Genomic DNA, 24,904 nt, shown 5'->3' on the forward strand with positions numbered 1-24,904 from the left:
CAGCAGCTAATTTTTTGGAAAAAATCTCAAAAAATTTAAACAAATATCGAATGTCAACAGGTTTTTAACGAACAATTATTCTAAATCCTTGCTGAGCGAATGTAGGGCAAGCCGGGGGTGCAGATTTTTAATAAAAGTCCGAAAAATTACCTTTTTGTGTGTAAGGTCCCCGTGAAAATTTTGGCCCTTCCGTGAAAATTTAAACGTTTTCAAATCCCCGTCAAAGTTGTCTAGATCCACCGCTGATCCTTGTTAGCATCACTAAAAGCATTAATTAAAATGTAACAGATCCCGAGCTAAGTGAGACCACGAAATCATTTACCTACCTACATGTTTGAGTAATCTTGCGTCATTTTAATTCGTTTTTATTTGATTCAACTTAACGTATCACATGACACGCATCGCAATCTTATATTGAAGTCAAATGAACTTAAAGAACCCGGATCATTTTCGTACTTCAAACTCTCAACATTAGCTGAATCTTTATTTATCTTACTTTTTACAGCCACATAATTTTTTGCTCGATGTCTTATTAAATTTAGTTTTTTGACACAAAAATTATAAATGTTTATGTCGTATTAAATCTATTAAAATATATAAATATATTTTAATAAAAAAAGTTTTAAAGTTTTTTTTTATAAAATTAAATTATTGTTGTTGTTTTGTATAGACGCTTATAAAATTAAATATTTTATTACTTTAGATTATTTTTTTTAAGTTGCCTCATGAGCAAAGATGAGCAAGGCTCTTGACAATAGCTTCAAATTTAATATTGGTATTATGATACATATCTTAAATTTTTACTTCGCATTCATTTGTTTCTAACTTAATATGTAGGTATATTCTCATATTTTGCATGGTGTTTATAAGAGTCTAGGTGTATTTTACACATGTCACAATAGGAATTTATTATCTCTTCATGATTCCTCTTAGGCCTCAGTTAAAATACGATTCTTCCATTAATTCGTCGCCGTTTCATTTTTTATCACTTTTTTGAAAACTTTCTAAATTTGAAATGACGTCATTTGTGAAGTTTTTTTTATTGCGAAACAACTTTTTTTACTATATTTCATTTTTTTACAAAAAATTTCCTTAGTTTAGTTTTTATCTTTCTTTCACTTTCGTTTGTTTCTGAGCTGATCATTTCTTCTACTTTCGTCCCAAACATATAAACCTTTTTACGTTTTAATTACTAAATACCGCATTAAACTTTCTCTAGAACATATTTTTCTATTTTTTTTGTAGCAACAATTAATTTGGTACTTCTTATAAAATTTATTCAACTGCACAGTATGCCGTGTTTTTCTATTTAACATGCTACTTTTTAATGGTCACAAATATGATGTAAGATTACAAAGAACATACAAGAAATTTTTTAAAAATTGATTATAGCTCCGTTATAAAAGTTTTTCATTAAAATTTAAATTAAAGCAAGTGGTTTTCTTTTAACATTCATTTTCAGGTAGTGAAGTTCAATTCCAACAGCCGATAAAAATTAAAATAAAATAATTGATTGATTGGATGATCGATTAAGGGCGATTCAGCTCGGTTATCGGCTATCTTCTTGCCGCTGGAATTTTATGTCTCTCGCTTCTCATATGTTTGTTGATGATGTTTTTGTTGTCGGCGTTTTTGGTTGTTGGTAGCATGGATAAATAAATAAATATATATATATATATATATATATATATATATATAACTGCGAAAACGCAGTGATCTTTATAAATAATTATAAATAAATAAATAAATATATATATATATCCATGGTTGGTAGCGTCTTTGATATTAATGTGGATTTTGTTTATTTAAATTTTCATCTTTGTAGTTTGCATTCTAAATTTGTTAAGGAGTCCTATTTTTGTAATGAATAGAAGTGTTATGTGGTGATTGGACATTGGGCATAATATATTGGACATACAAAAATTTTTCCAAGATAAAGTAAACACTGTAAAAATGATTTACAGTACATCACTTATTATAATAAACAAAAATGGATTCTACCAACCTGAAGACGATTGCCGTGTTTTTTATCATCGTCGGTTGTTTCGTTGTTCTCTTTCCCAAACTCTTCTATCCTTTGGTTTTAACGATCTTTGGTGCACATAGGGCGACTGAGAATGATCAAAGAGCAGGTTTTAATAATTGATTTTTAGCTCACCATCAGACACAATTAGAATAGAATAGAATAGAATAGAATAGAATAGAATAGAATAGAATAGAATAGAATAGAATAGATAGATTATTAGATAGAATAGCATTAGGATTAGAAGATTAGCATTGATTAGATTAGTAGATTATTAGAGATTACAGATTAGAGATTTCATTTGATTATTAATTTATTTATCATTATCCTTATTGAATAATAAGGATGTATGTGTGAATATAATAGGAAAATCATAATTATAAGTTTATAACATATATGAATAAGGTAAACTTATATTTATTTTTTATAATCAACTGCTTATTAAAGAGCCACATTAGCTGCTAACTAAATAGTAATAGAGCTTAATTGTTCATCTTATTACATTGATAATACCAATATACTAAAAACTAAATGGTTCTACATGTTATAATATAATATGTTTAAATGTTTGAAAATGCTTGTAGGTGTGTTCATGAAAAGCAATTGACATAAAAAAAATAACTCATACAACTTAAAATGTATAGATGTATGTAATATAATGTAGATAATAACTCATACAACTTAATATGTATAGGTGAGCTCAAGAGCTCTTTTTTAGAACCCCAGTCACAGTCTCTAACATTGCGTTGCCACATAAAGTCATCCAGATACGATGAGATGTGAGCATTGAAGGTGTCATGTATCTGTTTAAATTTATCTTTGGCTCATTTCCAAAGATTTTTTAAGCCATTTGTTTGAATTTCAGTTGGACCCAAGAACTCATATTTGTGATTCACAGTATCTTGTAGCAATCCTGTTGTTCGACTATTATAAGCAGCCCAATGATCTGACCACACAGTTGGTCCTGTTTGATCAGTTAGCAATAAAATATATTTGTAACACAAAAAATTGAGAAAAAAATTACCAGGCAGTATGTGGCATTGTACTATTGGCACGAGTGTTACTGCATCACTTTGTGCCATCTTTACAAGAAATGCTTGTTTTGTGTCTGTATCAATGTCCCCAAACACTCACCTTGTGTGACTGTTTTTCGTACGTTTGGCACTCAAGACTGGAGTTTCATCAATTTGGACTACATGCCCTGGCTCACCTGTTCTAATTGGGTTGTCTCTAGCCCACTCAGTGCAGTCCGGTAATGTTTTGCTGTTATATATTTGCAGCAGACTTGCAACTGTTGCCTGATATCTCCCATACTCCAGTAGTATGTCAACTGAAATAAGCAAAAAATAATTGAACAAAACGTGAATATGTTCTTTTTTGAAAATTAAATCACAATAGTACTTTTAACAATATACTGGTCTAATTTGAGATGGCTTTTCTCATTAAATTTGCCGTTCATGTCTTGCCGCACCCAGAAGTGTTGGTGCAGTGCCAAATTTTACCATCGCAGGCTTTTTTTCTGGTCTTGTAATTTCATTTTGCGACCATTAACAAAACTCATTCATGATGCAAGCAACCTGTGGTGTTGCATTGCCAAATTTATTGCATCATTTGTGTCTTGAAAGTTATTCATTAATTGAAAATATGTAAAACCATGTGAAACTCATTTTTTTGTTTAGACACAATGAGAGCAGACGTGCTTCATTTTAAAAGTGAAATTATGTTTTTAACAGTTGAGTTGAAATTTTATGTTACACATTTTGTTATGTTTCTTGTTTTTTTATTAGAAATTGGTTTAAGATTTTGATTTTTTTAGTTTTTGTAGTTTGAATTTTTAATGAGTTAATATTCTGATTCACATTTACAGATTGGAATATAGTAAATTAGTAATATAGTACATTGAAGATTTACCTGGCAGCATTATACATCAGCGACAATGTAATCTTCTTTTCAATATTTTCAGATCAAAATCTAATTTAAATTTTAATTAAGCTTGGTTTATGTTATGTTAAATGTTATAGCTCATTCCTATGCCTACTTCAATGCTCAACCATTGAGGTGTAGGTTGGGCTTATATAATTATTATATCTCATCTTATAAAATTAAAAAATAATTATACTCGTACCTCAATTTATATAACTTATATCTCAATGGATATAACATACCTCAATATGCTCAACTTGTTAAAGTTGTTGTGGTTCAAATTTTTTTTAAATATATGTTATAGGAATACAGCTTTATTTTACCAGTTTACGACTTTGTTATTATTATTTAGTTTAACTTTTAGTTACACCATGAGAGTAGCTTATTTGTTGCTTTAAACTATAAATAAATATTGCAGGGAAAACCAGTTTCTTATCTCCGGGTTTGCCTGAATATAATTATGTCGATATGATTTCAATAAAAAATTCAACCGTGTTTGAAGTTTTTGCTCTTTTTTTGCTCACAAAGATTCTTTTAATTGTCAAGGCTTTTTTTTGTGCCAAATTACGAACATTAGAATAGAATGTTTTCTTTGCGCCGATGTTCTTGTGCGGCTCTCATGATGGCTATTAGCCGACGAGCCTCCTTGTCTTGATCATCGAACCATTCCTTGTGGGCGTTTTGCCGAAAGCTGCTGACATTTGACGCCACTCCATACACAGTCGTTAGCCAGTGCTGCATCCAACAAATGACAAAATGATTTTTTGATTTTTTGTCGCCCAATTTGGCAACATCCAGCTTTGCCGATTTCAATTTTTTCGGAGACAATTCTCTCGAAATATATATATATATATATATATATATATATATATATATATATATATATATATATATATGTAAATGTATATATATGTGAAATTGTGACGATTGCGATGATAATGATTGCATGATTGAAATATGCCACCTGTATATTTTGTGAAATTGTGACGATTGCGATGATAATGATTGCGTCTTTGAAACCTGCCACCTGTATGTATATATCTATATATTTTAAAAGACATTCTGTGTATGTATATCTTGTTATTTGATATTTTATATATGCGATATATGCGACGCTTGCTATGTGCTGTTCTGTATATAGGGAGGAGTATAGAAAAGAGTATAGAGGGAGTATAGAATTTTCTATGATATAGAAAGCGTTATGTAGATAGGACGGTAAAAACATATATAAGAATGCGAGTTGAGATATATTGAGGTCGTCGTTGTTTTTAGGTTATGTTTTTAACTTCTTGGTTTCGCTCTGGTTTTATTTTTAGCTGTTGATTATAGTATCGCTTGGATCTCTGATAGTTTGCCTGATAGTTATAGTAGATAGTATTAATAGATAGTTAATTTGGGATATATTGCTTGTTAATTGTTACTTTGCATATAAAGACAGAGGTTTGATTTGTACAATTTTGTTTTTATTGAATAAAAGAAGTATACACTTGAAATTTGGCTCAGCTTAATTATTTTACCTAAAATAATGTATGTTGAAGAGGACTTGCTGATAGTTGACGAGGTCGGCGTCTCTAGTCAACAAGTAGGGCGCGAACAAACTTCCGCCTGAGTCTATTGTAGTGACGGATCCCGGCCAGGAAAGACTCCGCCGAAGTGAAGGCTCAGGTGGATATTCGTATTGACTGTAGTACAGCCATGGATCGATCAGGCAAGTCATAAAACAAACTGTTGCAATAATCGACGCGTGAGTGCACAAATGCATGAACCAACGTCTGTAACGTGGACGCATCTAGAGATCGTCGAATTTGATTGATTTTCCTGGTTTGAAACATGCATCCGGCTGAGAGCTTCTTAATGTGTTGTTTCATTGACAAACCTGAATCAATAATGAAGCCCAGATTAGCTGCTGTCTGACAAAATGGGATGACCTCATCATTAACAGTTATTGAATCTGTGTCTATTCTTGAGAGTTGCTGCCATGTTCCGATTGGTAAAAAAACATTCTTGTTTTGGTTTAGTTTTAAACCATTGTTTTGCATCCACTTATTGACCCCAGACAAACATTTAACCAATTTGTCCAATTCTGATTTAAAAGAATCTGGTCTGCTCGTAACAATAATTTGTAAGTCGTCCGCAAAAGCATGACCTGAAAAACCAAATGATTCTATTATCTTTAGTACTTCAGATGTATAGATCAGGAATAAAATAGGCCCTAGAACCGAACCTTATGTCACACCAGACAACATAATATTAACCTCAGACAACTTACCACTGAATGATACCTGTTGTGATCTACCTACCAGATACGACTCAAACCACCTCAGAACAGCACCAGAGATTCCAAAACTGCAACGTAGTCTTGTTAAAAGTACTTTGTGATCTACACAATCAAATGCGGATGACATCAAGAAAGACTAGCATTGCCACATTTGTTCATCAATTGCCCCGTACACTTCTGAGAAAACTTGCAAAAGAGCAGTTTCAGTCGAATGGTACTGACGGAATCCAGATTGAAATTTTGGCATTAAATTGTTATTGCTCAAGTAACTTAGTGTTTGCCTGGCAACCACACGTTCGATAATTTTGGATAGGAAAGAAAGATTAGAAATTGGTCTGTAATTCCCAGCATCATTTTCGTCTAGATTATGTTTCTTCAGCAGCGGAGTTATGATAGCATGCTTGCAGCCAGAGGGAAACTGTCCCACATTCAAACTGCTGTTTATCAGGCCTGCCAAAAATGGTGCGAATAGTTTTATAAACTTCTTTAATACGTGGGTAGGTATTACATCTTGTTGACACGACTTTGTAGGTGAATTTTGAACTAACTTTATTACCTCCTCTTCAGAAACCATAGAAAACGTTGAGAACAAACTATTATTGACACCTGATTGGAATTCTGCCAGGCTCGGTTAAGCATCGTTGTTGACACTATCTCTCAGCTTGCTTAACTTTTCATTGAAATAGCACATAAATCGATCAGGTGTTAGTTCATCCAAATCTGAGCAGGATTTATCGTTACGACCCCTACAGAGAATGCTGTTCACAACCCGCCAAAGATTTTTTGGTTTCATCATATTATCATCAAAAATTTTTGTCCAATACTGACAACGTTTTTTAGAGAAAAGTTCTGATTTCCTCTTCAAAGCAGTCTTCCATTCATCTTGATGAATCAACTGTGAACTTTTTCTGAACCTTCTTCCCATTTTTCTGCACAAACGCTTGGCTAACCTGCAATCATTATCAAACCACGGAGCCATACGAACGTTATTGGCGGTCACTGCACGAATAGGTACAACTTTATTGGCAATAGATTTTAACTCGTTATTAAATAAATGCAATTCCTTGTCTACCTCATTGCTTTGACATGATTTGGAGACTGGAGATTCAAGCACGAGTTTGATGAAGTCATCAACATTCATCTGATTCCATATTTTAGAAACTTTTTTAATTCCAACCAAATATCCTCGAGTCATCGACAGTTAAGCCCAAATAAAACTATGATCAAAATAAATTCCACTTGGATGGGCTAAACAATCATGAACTGGAAAATCCTCGGAGGCCACTATCAAGTCTAGTGTACCACCAAGTAGATGTGTTGGTGCTTTTATATGATTGATGAGTGGAAAATTATCGAAGATATCATTTAAATTAGCAGCATAAGGATCATTCGTCTTTTCAACGTGAACATTAAAGTCCCCGGTTAAAATAATTCGAGAACTGAGTACTGTAATGTTTTCCAGAATAGAAATTAGTTCTTTAAAAAATAATCCAGACAGCTTTGCAGAACCCGGTCTGTAAATAGCGAGCAAAATAAACTCCTGACTATTAACTGTGAACCTGACCGCCAAAACTTCAAATGTGGTAACTGTAGGTAAGGCTATTTTTTACATTTTAAACATAGACGAAAAAATATTATCAATCCACCATGGAGAGGGTCGTGATCTCTTACACAATCTACAAAGCGGTAACCAGGAGGAGTAGATAACGCAATGGAGGGATTTTCTGATGAACCATGCCATGATTCAGTAACAACAAAAATATCCAAACCATCACTGATCAAATCATAAATGATGTTGTACTTTGAGCCAATTGATCTTATATTTAGTAAACCCAATTTTATTTTAACCACACAAAAGTTATTATTAGTCCGATCATTTTTAATTCCACCAATATTTCTACCAACAGCACCACCTTTCATTACATTGTTATTACCTACTTTTTTAAGATCATTAAAACCACCACTTTTATTACGATCATTACCGGTACCATTTGTTATTACGCAATCACTACCATCATCTTTACCACAACCATTTTTACCAATAACGTTCAGATCGCTTCCAGTACCACAGACCATCGAATAATCACCACCATCAAGACCATGACCATCAACCAAACAACCAAAATTAACATTACCATTTAAGTCATTGCCAGTGCCTTTCATCATTAAACATTTATTACCGTCGAGAGATGAATCCAAATAATCGTTACCAATAACCCCAAGGGTCAGACTGCGAACACCAAAATCTTCACCACCAACAACATTACCATTATTATTCAAATTAAAACTAACATCTTTTATGTTAAAATTGCCACCACCATCTTTACCACTAACTCTATCACTTGCACTAATATGACCGTAATTTTTAAAATCATTAACATTACAATTTGATATCGAATATTTTCTAGTATCACCACGGCCATCATCATACCCACAAGCATTACCAATAAAACTACTACTACCAATACTTTTTGTCGTCAGATAGTCACCATGAATGCCATCACCACCACCAACATTATTAATATCCGTCAGTTGAACACCTAGGTCTGTCTTTGAGTTACCGGAAATTTCACCACCCTCCATTTGCCAACCTGGCCTCTTACACGGTATAAAAAACCCTTGTCAGAAGTTTCCAATGCTCTTGCCTCCTCTATCTTTGACCTCAGTTCCTTTCTCTGCCCTGGGGAGAGATCGTGACTAAGTCCGATGCGACCCAGGCTGACGTCAAGCGATTTTAATTTAGAAACGTTTTTAATTATCATGTTTTTTATGTCAACACTATCCATTTTCAAAAACAGCGGTCGGGTATGATCGTCTGATTTTTTTCCGCGTCTAGTTAGATGGACTAGGTTAGCATCAACAACATTATTAGACAGGTGTTTCAGAATCTCAGGCAAATGAAACATAATTGGATTATTTTCTCTTTCTTTGATTTGTTTAGCATCATTTATTGTCGTCTGGACTGTTTTGACTTCGGCCTTGATATCATCAGCGTGCCCTTTAATCCCGCGACTGACGATATCTGCAAAAGATACTTTCATATCATTCTTCAAGATGTTCAATTCACCACGAAAAACATCAGTGCTCTCAAGCTGGTTTAACTTTTCTTTATTAATTTCTAATGCTGCCTAGGTATTCTTGAGCTCTGGCTTTATATTTGCATTCAAATCGTTCAATGTGTTGAGTTTGTTGAAAACATCCTTTCTGAGAGAATCGACAGAGCTGGTCAACTTTTTAATGTTAGGTCCCAGACTTGAGCATCTATCACAGAACCATCTGAGGTTGGTACTGGAATCCAAAAGGTTGCAAACTTCTTTAGGGATTGAAACACAGTTCGCATGCGCAAAGTACTCACACTGAGAACATTTGGCAGCCTTACCCCGACCTTTTTGCCTCTGAACATTGCAAACATTTATTTTTGTTCATTTTCACCAAAAACAGTTTAACTTTCAATTTATGATATTGAACGTTAGAATCTAAGTTAATGTTCGTACACAACACTGTATGTATATATATATATATATATATATATATATATATATATATATATATATATATATACATGGGTGAAAATAGTTGATCTGTTATCAGATACATCAATTTTGCAATATGTATATTTATTTGATAGAATCTACCGAATTTTCGCAAGCTAAAAATTTGGTAGATTGTATCAAATATTGCATCAATTATGGTCGCCTTCCAGCCTTTATATATTTATTTATATATGTATATATGTACGGTTGAAGATTATCATGTTTATCTGAGAACCTCATACTAAATTATATATGTATATATATGTATATTAAAGCTTAAACATTTTTGACATTTATTATTTAAATAAATTAATTAGTAAACTCCAAATTTATTAGAAATAAACTCTTTTCAATTTATTTTATAAAATTTTTTAAACACCAATCAGTGTAAGAGGGTTTTGGTCATTGTTGTGGCATAGTTTACACATTGCAAAACAATTGTAATGTATTTATTTTTTTTACTAAATTAATAATTCTTTTTTAGATAATATGGGACTACCCAGACCCATTTATGAAGCCATGAAAAGACATGATGGCAAACAAAAGTTTTCTCCTTCTTTTTCAAGAGTAAATTACAAGTTTTTATAATTCTATCATTAGATCATGTATGTTTTTTACATAGAGAAATGATATATTCATAAAATTAATTCAAGTTTGTTTTGCCAACTTTCTCATAAACTATCCAATCTGTTTTTTAGCAGTAATCAGCATGCACAATGTAAAATATAAATATTAAAAAAAATTGCCAGTTTTATTTGTTAATACTTTAAAAATGCATTGAACATTTCACCATCCGTATAGATGGGAGGTCATCCTGGCATGCATGCTGCTTCTGAAATGAAGAAGATGATGACAAGCAAGCAATCGGTTGAAAACAGAGGCACACTTGGTTATATCTTACCCTTGTATGCTATAGGAATTTTAATTTACTTGGTCTATACGCTGTCAAAGGTGCTTGGTTTTTCAATTTTCTAGATTAGGCTATCTTATAGAAGTTTTAGGTTTTAGATCAGACTAATACTAAAAAAATAATGAAAAACATTTATATTCAGTTATTTGCAAAGAAACAGAGCAAGCCAAAGCAGCAATATCAGCCTATGACTCACAATTATGTTGATTACGATAGCATGGATGATGCTGAGATCAAGGAAAAGGTTATTAACAAGCAAAAAGAACTAGAACAGCTACTATGGAAAGCTGATCAAGAACTAATTGGTTGCTTATTATATACATTTTTCACTACCACCCCGAGCATACCACGTAAATATTTGTGAGTCATGTGGTTGCCTCTACACTACAGAGGCAGTTGTTCAAACATTCGTGCTATAAAATTTAAAATTAATTTTTAATGTTTTGAATTGTGTTTCAATTGATAATTTTAAAGTTTAAACTATACAAATATTCTAATCTCAAAAAGTGATGAGGTTTAAATTTCAAAATAATAAATTTACTTTTACGCTAAAGATATTAAAGATTTGTAATTGCAGGTTTTAAATTTTTTCTGTGGCTTCGTACATTTTAAAAATATGCTTGTTTTCTTTTCATTTATTAAATTGTTTTAGAGAAAATTTATGTGACACTAATACTGACATGGTATGCTCGGGAAGCAGCAACTGATGTAATGTGTGTATGTAGTAACTTATACATGGTATGTATGTAGTAACTTATTATCTATAGGCAGGGTCTTGTCGCATGCGTGTAACTATGTATATATACCTAATATATAATAATGCATTTATGTTATTAATGTATATTATACACTCTTATCTCAATCTTGTTTTCTTTTTAATGTTACTTTGCTTTCTAACCTGTATTTCCAAAGCAGAGCTTGCTCTATCTCGGTTTTAAGAGTGCAATGTTTAATTTTATTGTTCTTACTGGCACTTTCTTATTCCCCAATAATTTTTCAGTTGTACATTCCACCGTTTCACTCCCGGTCTCCTTACTCCCAATTAATTCATTTCAACGGTCGATTCCAATATCATTTTCACAGGGTGTACAGTACAGTTGTTCTATTTTTTACACTCATTCATGTTGCTTTAACGGGCGGCAAATAGACAGCGCTTTGAATTATTTTTTTATGTTCATCTTTTTATTTATTGTTGTTAATAGTTTTTTTCACCGTGAGTGATTATTATAACCATCTTAATTTACCAAGCTTGTCTGAGTTGTTTTGCTGTTCAGAAATTGCATTATATAAATATATACATTCGACTGACTTTTGAATAAAGTTATTGCTCAGGTGTACAATCAGTTGTCTCTTTGGTTAAGTTATATGAACTTTTATTTTTTGTTTTTTTTTATTTCTAAATAATTTTTTTTTAAATTTTACACGTCATTTCTAAATTGGGTCTAACTCTAAAAGCTCTAATTCTATGCACTCTAAATTTTATTCGCCTTAACCTATTGAAAGCCAATAATTTTTTAAACTTAATTTTTAGAGATAAATTTTAAAATTAAGTTTTCAAAATAAAATAATATCTTTGATTTGACGTTGGCGCCTTTGAACATGAGTGTTTTCATTAAACAAAAAATGATGGTATTAATTTGATTGAACAGGCGATGATGAAATGAATACTCTCAAAGAAAGATTAAAGGAAACTGAAAACCAGATGACTAGAATTTTGAAAGCGATGGAGGCAATTCAGTCCACAGTTGCATCACAAAATGACATCGTTGACAACGTGGTTATTTGTATTTTAAATCAATTTTTTAAATTGTGTTACTAAATTTATTCTATATAAATTTTAGGAGTATTGGCATCACGATGAATTTAACACTAGTCCCGAGAACTCGGCTGAGAATGAATTGAACGCGAAAGAGAGAGTGTCAGCCGATGGTCATTCAAATGAATGTTGCTCAAATGATTCTGACAATATACACGTTGCTGATGCTGTTAACGATGACAACGTCCACCTTATTGATACCGTTGACAGTGAAAACGCAGATGGAAACTCATATCTCCGAAAAAGAATTCCGGTGGTTAAGGCGAAATGAAGCCGAGCTTGCAATAGTTTATTTCAACACAAATGTTTTTAATTTGATGTTGGCGTTAGCGATTTCATTACACGGCACCACAACAAATTTTGAGAATATGCAAGCACCATCTTGATTTTACATATTTACTTTTAGCATATTTGCACGCGTGTATGTTTATGTTAAAAAGACAAACAATTCTGTTGTACCCATATGCAGTGGCGGATCTAGACAACTTTGGCGGGGAGTAAAAATTTTTAAATGGTTTAAATTTTGACGGAGGAGCCAACATGTCAAAATTAGGCTTACGACCTTTTTTGTAAAAAAAGGTGCTTTTTCTGTTAAAATAATGACTTTCACCGACTTTTGATACAAAAATTGCTCACAACGAGGTTACCCCCCTAGATCTGCCACTGCCCATATTAAATTCACGATGATAAATTTACAGTTGGATAACAATGGGAGTCGACAACGAAAGCCTCTTTCAGTTTCCATCCCACGTTCGTCCTCCTTTTTCGTAATAAAACTGGTCCTACACCAAAAATGTTTTATTTTATGTTGTTTTGTTCTATAAAAAATCTGTTGTAGGTCATTTTAACTTATTGGTCTTTAATGTTTGTTACACTTTTTTAATATTCGTTTTAGCTGTTGTGATTAAATAAAATTATTGATTAAATAAATATTTTCCCTTTATATATTGAGGTTTGTGATGTAAATTCTTTTTTAAATTGTCGCATTCACAAATTAAATTTTATTTGATGAAATCTAGTTTAAAATTTGCATTTGTTTTAATTATTATTAACTTCAATTCAACCGACACTTTAACAGGAACAGCATTCAAAAATAACATAAAACTAATTAACAAAAATTGAAAATAAGACTCATGTTTTTGCATATAATCAAAAAATATCTATTCAATCCAGCTTAAAAAATCGTTTTTAACACCTATATCATTGGGGTTATTAACTTTTGATTCGGTGGCAGACATAATTTCTACAGTTGGAGTTCTTAGAGTACTACTTTGTGGTCTTGGGGTACTGGGTGCTGTCTTAGGCGTAGATGAAACCTCTGCTTTAAGTTGTTTAACCTGTAATTTAAACAAGAATCAATGAAAGGAATAAGTGCTATAAATTGCAACAAATGCAAAACATTACGGGTTCTTTTTTTATTCTTTTGTTTAGAGATGATTCCTGTGAAGCGGAACTTAATCTGGTTTTTTGTGCTACACTAGATTTCGTTTTTTCAACCTATAAGTTTTATTGGTTGAAATTAAGAACAAATATGCTCAACACAATTTTATTATGATGAAACCTCTTTACTCAAACATTCGATCTTAATTTTATACTGGTTCTCTTTCTCCAAAGACGAGGCTAAGTCTGCTTTGCATTTGTTCATGTAAAAGTAGATTGTGCTAATTTGTTCCTTCCTAGTCTTTTCTAGGTCATTAATCTGCAGAAATTTATTTTATATGGAATATTTATATTAAAAACGAAGCTTAGACACTACAAACTTTCGAGAATAGCCCAGCTATTTCACTTTTATGGCGGTTTTCTAAGAGAAGCTTTTGTTCTTCATATCCAAGCTCTAATAAATATAAAAGGAAGATATTATTTGACATATTTCTTATTATAAGCATGGAATACAACTTGCTTCCTGAAAGTTCTGCAATAATTTGTTTAACATTTCAGCATTATGACAACATGACACAAAAATTAAAAGAAACCTTGTTCAGATCTGTTATTATTGAATCTTTGTCTTCCAGTTCACGCATGCATTGATTGTTCTTCTCTCTTATAATTACAATTAAGCTACTGATTAAATTTAAAAATATAAATAACAACAATACCTTTCAGAGTTTAATTCAATTTCTAAACTGGCACATGCATTTAAACACTCCGCCAGTTTTGTGGACACTTCCGACTGCAAGTAAAATGAACCATGTTAAATAATTTTTTTTTAAATTAATAAAAAAAGGACTTACAATAGTTAGTTTTTGAGGGAAATTGCAAAAATTGATATACTCAAAATAGTTGTTTGAAAGTTGAATTGAATAAGAATGGGAAGATAAAAATATTTCGATGATTCTAATTATGACATAATTATCACGATCAAATGGCGTCTAAGGGTTGCAATTTGTGGAAATAGGCATACAAAATATTGGAAAAACGTATTCAGTGGCGAATAACAATCTCTTTAGAAGTAGAATACGGAACAATCCATACGAGATTAATAGAATTAAAAAAATGAATCAATCAAGTAAAGAATGATTCTGAAAAATGTACATGCTAGACTCAGCTTCATGTTTTCTGATAATTAAAAACTCAACCTAGTGTTATTCGAGTCAGCTGAAGGCTGACTAATGAAGATACATTTGAAAAAAAAATGGTTGCTGAAGAAAAGAAAAAGTCATAAAAGATTATCTATATCAGCAAAATTGATGCATGTTTACTATCACTGTACAGTACAAGAGCGGCTTGTGAAGGAAGCTATGTGCAGGGAATGCAACAGATTACTCAAAATCAACTTTGTATCGAGAAATGAAAAAACATACGCTCACGTAATTAAAACAATTCTAACAACTGAATAAGTATCGACAGCTCACAGTTATTAGAATAGATTTTTATAAATTTAAAAAATTCTGTCATAAAAACTCAATTGTATTTCATCAAACATAAAAATTAAATACTTTTTCCGACAACGCTTTTTCAAGTGTGTTTTTAAGTTCTGAAAATTTATTCATAATTAGTTTTATCAAATTTGAATTGTTGTAAATAGTTAATATACCTTTAGCGCTAGTGAAATTAGCCTTTAGTGTAGTAAATTCATTTGTAAACTTTTCTATTTCTAAGTTATGATTACTAGTCATATCAACAACTTTATTTTTTAGATAATGAAGTTCTTCGTTAAGAATTTGCATTTCAGTGTTTTTTTTGGTTAATTTAGAATCTACAAATGTTAATTTATCTTCAAGAATCCCAATTTGCTCGTTTTTGTGAACAATATCAATATTCAAAGATGCCACATCATCTTCCAGAATTTTTAACTTAGAATTTAAGCACTCATTTTCACCAATTAATTTATCATAGTTAGTTGTCAAGATCAAGTTTTCGTTTTCTAATTTTAACAGGGCGTTAACTTTAATTTCTAGTTCTGTGTTTTGCATAGAAATTTGGTTTTCCAGAGTCAGTTTATCATTTATAACATGTTTCAAACAATCATCTTTATCATCTAACTGCTTTTTCAAGACAACGAATTCCTCATTGTGTTTCTTTAGGGTAGTTAGTGATTCCTCAAAGTTTTTCTTTATAACATTTGAATTTTCTGACATATCATTTTTCTCTGCAGTTAATAAATCTATTTTATTGATTAATTCTTCTTTTTCAAATTTCAGTTTTTCAATTTCTTCGTTGGACATCAAAAGTTTAGCATCATTATCAGTACATAATGCTAAAAATCCCTCAATCTGATCTTTTTTCAATGCTACATCATGCTTCAAATTTGACATGAGCATTTCTCTATCATGAAGTTGGATTTGCAAAGTAGACAGAGAATTATTCAACTCATCAATATTTGCTCGCAAGGACAAAATTGTGGTTACCTTTTCATCAATCTAAAAAGTTTCCAGATGTTGAGATTTTTTATGCATTCAAGAATAAATGTGTTTAAATTTATATTAAACCTGATTTTCAAAAGTTACTTTCTGATTCTAGAATAAATGTGTTTAAATTTATATTAAACCTGATTTTCAAAAGTTACTTTCTGATTCTGCATTTGTTGTTCTAATAAACTGTTGGCTAATATCTTTTCCTCTACTTTAATTTAAATGAAAAAAGTTGAAAATTTGTATGAAGTTTTTAAAAAAATTACAAAACTAACATAGAGAATTCAGTGATAATTCCTTATTAGAACAATCTACTCTCAGTGAATCAAATTTATTGGCCAAATCCTTTATTAAAATATGATTTAACAAACAAAAATTATGTAATCACAATATGGTAAATGTAATAAAAATGTACATCACTAAAACTTTTTTGTGTATTCAGGTGGTGATGCAATTCCGGTATTTCTTCATGAACTAAAAAAAATTGAGACACCTCATAAAGATATTACTTGAATTCATAAACCATTTTTAGAAAAAACTATAAAAACACTCACTAATAAACTTTAAAGCAACTATAATGTGCTAACACATTCACTCTTAAAAATATATTCACATACTTATAATTTTTAATGGATTTAAAAATTTAATTTGATTGGGATAAAAAAGAGAGTTACCATGAGAAAGTTCTTCATTTATCTTTGAACACATACTTCTCAACTCATAACATAATTCTCTATTGACTGAATTTCTAATTGCAAAAATTTAATTTTTAAATTATCAGCATAATTTATAACTTGTAGACATAAATTACCTGGAAATTAAATCACTATTATTTTCTTTTTCTTGTTCCAATTGAAACTTTAATTTCTGAATTTCTTTCTTAAAAAATTTGTCATAATAAAATGTTAATACAAAAATAAAACAATAGAACAAGCAAGTTTCAGAGATACTTGGCTCTCTAAGAGTTTATTTCTAAGGTCATCATTTGTTTGTGACATTTCTATAAATTTTTGTTCCTGGAAACATCATTAAGAAAACATCACTAAATTAATAATAATTTAGTTTACAACTTTACATAACCAACAATTGAAATTTCATAATGAAAATGAGTTCTGGTCAAATAACAATTAATCATTAATATCTTCCATAAAATAAAAAATTAAGTATTTAAAAAACTGTTAATTGTAAAAAAAAAACATGTGGAATTCAGCATAAGATGTAGAATATGTGAATGAAACTAAACATAGACCTGACTTATATGTTTAATCATTTTTATTTAATAATTCCTTATTATTAATTACGTGTATGTAGGTAGAGAGGGCTACATGAAATGTATTGTCACATCAGGATGACGAGATCAAATTTTAAAAATTAAATTTGTTGAAATTTCCGTTTATTGTCAGTTTGCATTGTGATGATTGTATCAGTCAAGTGAATATAATTAATTTTAAATTAATAAAATATATTATTTTATATATATTATAATAATATATATATATATATTATATATATAATTATATATAATAATGTACTATGTAATATAAATAGAGAGATATAATTAAAGTTTTAGCAACTTTTTTGTTTTCTTGAATACAACCTGTATTATATTATATATAAAAATTATAAAAAAATATAACTTTGAGTTTGAGAGCAAAGTCGGTTTCATTCTTCCATGATCGAATTCTGTCAGCAGCATCGCTAAGCTTCGAAAAGCTGGAGTCTGAATCCGCATTACTTTTGAACATTGCTTTACGCACACTAAAAAATTTTAATAAATAAATAAAAACTGATTAGCTTTTGTTTAAAACTTTAAAGGATAAACCATCAAAACCAACAAGAAAATTCGTCTGTCCGTCGATTTTTAACTTACCAAAGACAATTTTTAATTTTTTCTTCTTAGATCATCATGTTATATTTTGTTTTTCTCATTGCAAATGTCAAAAATTTGGTATATTTTATATAACGATGATTATAATGTCGCTAATGCTATATAGTTCAATTCCTATAAGTAATTCAAATTTGCGATCGTTTGATTCTAAAAAAAATATTTACCAGCATCCAAGTTGGCTCATGCTATGCCCGTCACTCTGTTATCTGGTGCTGTCAATATGTATATGATCCTGATCGCACACGTGGCACCGCCCATTTGTTTAGAAGAGTTATATGTTTCCGTTCATTAGTATTGAGTAGACGCGGTGCTGTCCACAATACTGGATACGTTTGGTGCAGCTATAGAATCTGTAATAGAGATTTTGTGTTGCCACTTTTTTTAAAAAAGAAATTGTGACGGAGAGCAATCATTTCCCTAGAACAAAAATTCCACATACATCTAACAGAATAATAATACATTTGTAGAAATTTTTAAACATTAAACATTCCTGAAGCTGCCTTATAGTGAAAAGTTCCATATTCTGTATCGTTGACAGAAACTTTGAAAAAATTGTAAAATATCTGAAACAGTGAAGTCAGAAATAACATGCATGCAAAAATAAAGAAAAGAGACATACAGATTAGAACCATTTGAAATGGAGTGCTACGGAAAATTGTTGAAAATCAGCTGAAGACATCTGAAGAAAGAAAACACCAGAAAAAAGTATATACAAAAATATGTGTAAAAAACGTGAAATCTCTGGACTTATTGGACTGAACCCAGTGTCATTTATCCAATTTTCGGTAGACCTTCCAACTTTTCCAGTTTTCATTAGTACATTTATAATTAGACTGTAATTCCACATTCTGCAAAAGCCCAATTTCTGTCAACGTTAAAATTGGCCAGGAAGAAAGATTATGGAAGTCGAAAAAAAGATGGATGCCATCGACCACAACGGCTCCCTAAGGGGTTATCTAATTAAACATCATGAAACTTTGGCTAAATTAGTAGAATATTTTTTGCTTACGCCCGAGTTATTGTTCACGGCGTGATAATGGTGTTTCGTTTAAATTAATGCATTTCTCGCAAAATAAATAGCAGAATAGTCTTTAAAAAAACTAATTTATTATAAAAAGATTTTCATTTTATTAAATAAAATTAGCAAATATACAAAAATCACAAACCCTAAAAACGTTCAATTACATCCATCTTTACAAAAAATAGAAATAATATGAAACTGTTAACAAGTTGAAACAATTGAATGGTTTCAGCGTGGTCAACTACTTAAAAAATCTAAATTAGCCCTATTTTCTTTCAATTTAACGTCATCATTTTCACCATCAAGTGCTTCTTTTTTGATTTCAACTTCATCACAAAATTCAGAATGTGCGCGAACACTACCACCATTCGAAGTATCATCCGGAACTTCCATATTCACTGAACATTTCTTTCCGTCAGATAAACTGCACAGTAAAAGTATAAAATAATAGCCATATAATCAACAATAATAAATATAGCATCAATAACTGAGAAACTCAATAGAGTCAACTGAAATATAGCGTGATAAACCAAGACCTATCAAGAAAGGACTTGACATTAGTGAAACCATGTTTCCTTGCAATTGGAACCAAAATGCCAGTACAACTTTTGCCTTTTTTTGGAAGACAGAAACTGCAGTTACAAACATTTCTACAGACCGGACAAGACCATTTCTATTAATATTGAAATGAATATTATATTTATTAATATGATCTTGTAACGAATATTATCTTCTTTACCCTTACATTGAAATGAATTAATGTTTTGCGCGATATTAGTGACTTAACGTTTACATTTTGAAACTTTGAAATACCAACATCATCCAGGAGAGCTTCTTTTACATTTTCCCCATATCTATTATACAGACAAATTCCACAAAACTATAAAATGGTGGAAAAATATTAGATACAAAGTAATTTTGAATTGCCAAGATTGAAAATATTGGATTCAATTTTAAATTTATCAATTTCCAAAATTAGAAATACAAAAAGTTTATGTCAAAAGAATGCTCCTGCAATAATAATTCACCACTGGTGACGGTTCAATAACGAAAAATCAATTCGATTTCGATCCTATTCAGGTAAAAAAAAACATGATTTTCGAATAAAAGTCAACTCAGTAATTTATATCTAACATAGCGTTCATTGACACAATTTTAAATTTAAAATGTTGAAGCAAAAATGAGTTTAAAATCAAAATAACGTATTTTTTGACACTAGATGACACTAATTGTTTTAAATGTTCAGGTTTGAGTCGATTTCGTGGTTTATTTACAAGGGGCGGTGCATCAATGATAGATTCCGATAGCTTTATGGAATATAAAGCTGATTAGCCAAATTTTGAAAAAATCTAGCCCTGAGCGTCGACTATTCAAAACATGACCTGACTTATGCTGTTGGCGACTGACTTAGCGCACTTGACTAAAATTCACGACTTGATTTCAATTTTTAATTCATTTTTAACAATTTATCCTAAGATAAAACCATTTGCAAAGCCTGATAAAGTCATTCAAATAACTTCATAATGAAAACTTAAACAATAAAATCCTTTACTGTTAGCATTTAAGTATCAACCACAACATTGATTTATCAATTAAAACTACTAGTAACATAATTTGCAAGAAAAAAACTTTTTAATTGAAAATTTATTCGACAAAGTTAATTGCATGACAATATATCATTGACATGTTTGTTTGAATAATTTGAAAATGCCTAATTGCCATGCGTAAAAGAAACAAAGTTAGTACGACTTGCGTTTTATGATTAGGATCAGTTCCATGCTTGAAAAAATGCTCAACCGGGTTACGTGCAGCTGAAGCACGTAATTATTTGCTGATTTAGCTACATGTTTCATGTGCTTTAATTTTGTTTACAAAAATATAGAAATACGGAAAACTTCAATTGTGCTGCTGTTTTCAGTTTAAATTTCACGTTTAAAAATGTCTATCGTGACTTTTTTGAATACATGGCGGCGGCGTAAATCAAAAAATTTTGCGGCGACTTAAAATACCAATGACTGGATTTGGCACCATTGAAGTCGAATTCGTGGCACAGACGTAGCAGGAATTGCCAGGTACTTCTGAGCCTTTATAACTAATAAATTATGGAGAAAGTGCGTCATTATTGACCGACAACGTATAAACCGATAGTAATGGCAGGCTATTTGTTATAAACGATACTTAACTAACCGTTTCTTGTTTTTAAAAGTGTTCTCGCTTTACTAACATTTGTTAGTAACAATAAAGCGAACAAACCACAGAGTAAAAAATTGTTAAAAATAAAAATTAAATTGTGCTCAATTTGTTTAAGCTGAATCAGACTTTCTATGTTTGTACAAGCCCAACTCGGACATTTGATGAAAAGGTATATAGTGCAGTCTGTAAAGCCAATAATTTAAAAAAAGAAGTTCGGTTATATATTGAAATAAGTATTTAGCAAAACTTTCCAGTATTATGTTACTAACATGTTGCACTATATAGCAAAATTTAAACGAACAAAGAATGTAGTACCTGCCCTAACACTCCCCTACAAAATCCTGACCGACAAATAGTTTTCATGTCATCTGTCTTCTGTCGACATTGGTGGCATGTTGTCAACTGGAGTGTTTAGTTTAAAAAGTTGAAGAAAAGTGAAATTAATTAATTCTTGTTAGCTAAGTTATAAGTACTGCATTATCAATTCACAATTATTATAAATTTACAGACGCAAAATGTGCACACACATGTTCATGCTTTAAATAAAATAACTCTACATGGGATCCGGTATATTTTTTCTTGATCCTCGGATCCAAGATGACTCTGTCCAGTTCAGATTTTGTGATCTCAGAAGCTTTCCTCACACCAGTTAATGGTGTGGACAACCTGACTCGTTTCTTTAAGGGAGACTGGAGCAACATGAGAGGTAATGAAGTAGTGAATTTAAAAAAATCACATTGATTGACAATAAATAAATTGGAACAATTGAGGCAAATGCTGAGCCATATAAAGACATACCCTATCCCATCTATCATCATCTTCCTCTGCATCACTCTCGTAGTTATAATCTTCACTGACATCTCCAGCACCTTCACTCTTCAAGCCCCACTTTCCGAGTGAGAATTTCACTTTTAGGGGCTTTAAAATGTATTTAAACCATAGATTATGTGGTGTAACATTTTGTGACATGTATGGTTTGAATAATTATTTATATTTTCAATATCAATTTTATAGAATATAATGAAATTATGAAACATTTTCAACTTTCATTAGTAACCTGTACAGAAAATGAACAAGGCACAACTCTAACATAAAAAAGATTTGAAAGCAGAAAAGAGTTCAACTTAAAAAATGGAAACAAACAACCCAAAATGGACTGCAAAAAAAAGAAATATGATACATGAAACTAGCTCTAACTAACCAAAATCATATAAGTAAAAACAAAAAAAATTTTATTGGAGATGAAAAAATTTACAGCTGTTAAGAAAACAAATAATTGCAGGGATTCTAAATTCTGGAAACAACTGCTGATTTAAAAAATTCTACTTTCATTTCTAGCTGCCATCTGCATGCATAAACAAATTATATAAAATATTTATTCATTAATCCATTTATATTAACAACATCACTGACTATAAAGCAGTAACAAATAACTACGTAAATAAAATTGTGTTTAATGTTATTGGTCCTAAATAAGATAATCAATCACCATTCTCGTAATTGTGGTTTCATCTGAAGTGTTCTCATCGCCAGCATAACTCCTCGCCTTCCTGCCTGGGTTTCTTCTTATTTCAATGATCTGTTCCTTTGAAAACTTTCGCTTGTGTTTGTGCCTCTTTTTACAAAAAAAAAATTATTCAGAAATTAGAAAATAACCAATATACCCAATTTCAAAAATATCTATAACTGGTTAAACATTACAAATTAAAGCTAAATGACTAATAAAAAATTATAGATAGATATTCAAATTTTTTGTTAAACCATCCAACATAGAATTTTATTGAATAAAGAGAAAAAATGATAGAATTACAAAAAAATTAATTAACAATCAAATGAAAAAACACTTGCAGCTTACATTGTATTCATATTCCACAGCTTTCTCGTCATCTAAAGAAATTGTACTTTTTGAGTTGCCTAACAGCTGGGACAACTGTAGTTCAAAAATTTCATTGATATGTAACTGATCAATTAAGAATAGTTTATGGTATGCATATGACTAATTAATTAATTCATTAATTAACAACTGCAAAACTTTAGAATTAGGATACAGTTTGAAGATATTAGAAAAATTTGTTCCTTGAATTAGTGCAATACGACACAAAGGAATTTTTTCCATCAGAATTTGCAAGCAGTCTCATGAATACCATTTAATTTAAGTAAGCTCAATTTTTATGAAGCAAAACTCTATTATTTATAACTGTTTCATTAAATTAGATTTAAGCAGAAGACAATTTTATTTTAAATAATTAATCAATTAATTAACTTATTAATTGTTTTTGATAATGTTGATTAAAAATTACAATTTTTTATAATAGGGGTAAGTTTTTATAAATGCCAAAACTTTATTGAGTGTCAGCACTAAAAAATTTATATATATATATATATATAGTTTGTGCTATGATTATTTCTTAATAATCTGATATTATAATTCAATTGATTAATTGATTAATTGAATGAAATTATTTAATTATAAAAGTTTATCAAGGCATCTCAAGACTTAAGTATAAAATATTATAGTCTAATTCATCATATTTGTATATATTATAATTATATATAAATATAAACAATTTTTTATTAATTCAAAACCATTTTACTATATCTGAAAGATTATACCTGATATTCAGGATTTGTAACAAAAAATGCAGTTGAAATCATTTGTATTATTTAGCCAATAGAAAAATTTGTTTAAAAAAGTCAAAACTATAAAGTTATAAACTTATAATTGTAGCATCAAAACATGTTACGCTAGTAGACAGACTTTCTTTTCTCTCATCTCATCCTAGGTCAGTTTAGTTAGCTTTGGACATTTAGCCTATTGTTTTAATTTAATTTTGACCTTTTTAATTAAAAAAACTAATTATGAAATTTGAAGGTCAAATGACTATTTTCAAGTAATAGCTATTTTGAACGTTTGATCTTTGATTTGATTGAATACAAATTATTAAATAAATTTTAAAACATACAAAAGCTTTATTTTCTGCCATGTTCTTAGCAATAATATCTGTAACACTGAGAATCTTTTTGGAAGCAATCTGCTGATTCCCAGCATCAGCGAGACCATCTTCAACACCATCTGCCAACGAGTTGGTCCAGCTGCCACCTCCCTTTTGTAGTTGGCCATCCTCATCCTCATCATTCTTCTTATTATTATTGATGTCTCCTTCCACTACTAGATCCATGTTATTGTCAAAAAGGAGCACGCGAAATAAATATTTAACTGGCTTAGGAGAACTACAGAAAATAAATGCCTGAAAATTTTGCTCAGACGGTAAAAACAAAAAATAAACTTTAAAGAAGGGTAACACGCATCTGATCCGCGCGCTCCGACCAAGATGTAAACGAGTAAAAGTAAACGTTAGATCTTTAAATATGGAAAACTGGAAAACTAATAAAAAATTATAATTACTATTAGAGGCATTCAGGGTACATTTTTATTCATTTTATAATGAACTGTAAAAATTTTTTAAA

The 24,904-nt window shown here is 30.5% G+C and overlaps 5 protein-coding genes across 5 annotated transcripts; 2 read left to right on the forward strand and 3 right to left on the reverse strand.

Annotated features, from left to right (window-relative positions):
- Positions 1–1,990: 1,990 nt before the first annotated feature.
- On the forward strand, positions 1,991–3,279 carry HELRODRAFT_162633 (hypothetical protein; the record flags this gene model as incomplete). The annotated part of the gene is made up of 3 exons (XM_009024783.1): positions 1,991–2,132; positions 2,860–2,980; positions 3,051–3,279. 3 exons carry the CDS (start codon positions 1,991–1,993, stop codon positions 3,277–3,279), a joined length of 492 nt encoding a protein of 163 aa, XP_009023031.1.
- A 1,240-nt stretch (positions 3,280–4,519) lies between these two features.
- HELRODRAFT_162634 (hypothetical protein) lies at positions 4,520–9,627 on the reverse strand (the record flags this gene model as incomplete). Its single annotated transcript, XM_009024784.1, has 6 exons — positions 4,520–4,776; positions 7,464–7,670; positions 7,871–8,454; positions 8,517–8,518; positions 8,816–9,352; positions 9,478–9,627. 6 exons carry the CDS (start codon positions 9,625–9,627, stop codon positions 4,520–4,522), a joined length of 1,737 nt encoding a protein of 578 aa, XP_009023032.1.
- A 619-nt stretch (positions 9,628–10,246) lies between these two features.
- HELRODRAFT_162635 (hypothetical protein) lies at positions 10,247–12,754 on the forward strand (the record flags this gene model as incomplete). Its single annotated transcript, XM_009024785.1, has 6 exons — positions 10,247–10,324; positions 10,559–10,708; positions 10,810–10,911; position 11,751; positions 12,317–12,444; positions 12,509–12,754. The coding sequence occupies 6 exons, from the start codon at positions 10,247–10,249 to the stop codon at positions 12,752–12,754; spliced, it is 705 nt and encodes a 234-aa protein (XP_009023033.1).
- An 889-nt stretch (positions 12,755–13,643) lies between these two features.
- Positions 13,644–18,079, reverse strand: HELRODRAFT_162636 (hypothetical protein; the record flags this gene model as incomplete). The annotated part of the gene is made up of 8 exons (XM_009024786.1): positions 13,644–13,820; positions 14,045–14,182; positions 14,244–14,395; positions 15,518–16,343; positions 16,472–16,542; positions 17,009–17,082; positions 17,146–17,213; positions 17,972–18,079. 8 exons carry the CDS (start codon positions 18,077–18,079, stop codon positions 13,644–13,646), a joined length of 1,614 nt encoding a protein of 537 aa, XP_009023034.1.
- Positions 18,080–19,329: 1,250 nt separating this feature from the next.
- On the reverse strand, positions 19,330–24,719 carry HELRODRAFT_189004 (hypothetical protein). Its single transcript, XM_009024787.1, has 9 exons — positions 24,400–24,719; positions 23,292–23,366; positions 22,926–23,051; positions 22,237–22,354; positions 21,994–22,127; positions 21,752–21,838; positions 20,061–20,123; positions 19,780–19,916; positions 19,330–19,667 (listed from the first exon to the last, which is right to left on the reverse strand). The coding sequence occupies exons 1-9, from the start codon at positions 24,613–24,615 to the stop codon at positions 19,481–19,483; spliced, it is 1,143 nt and encodes a 380-aa protein (XP_009023035.1). The 5' UTR covers positions 24,616–24,719; the 3' UTR covers positions 19,330–19,480.
- Between the last annotated feature and the right edge of the window lie 185 nt (positions 24,720–24,904).

The sequence above is a fragment of the Helobdella robusta genome, assembly GCF_000326865.2.
Source record: "Helobdella robusta unplaced genomic scaffold HELROscaffold_4, whole genome shotgun sequence".
Lineage (NCBI taxonomy): Eukaryota > Metazoa > Annelida > Clitellata > Rhynchobdellida > Glossiphoniidae > Helobdella > Helobdella robusta.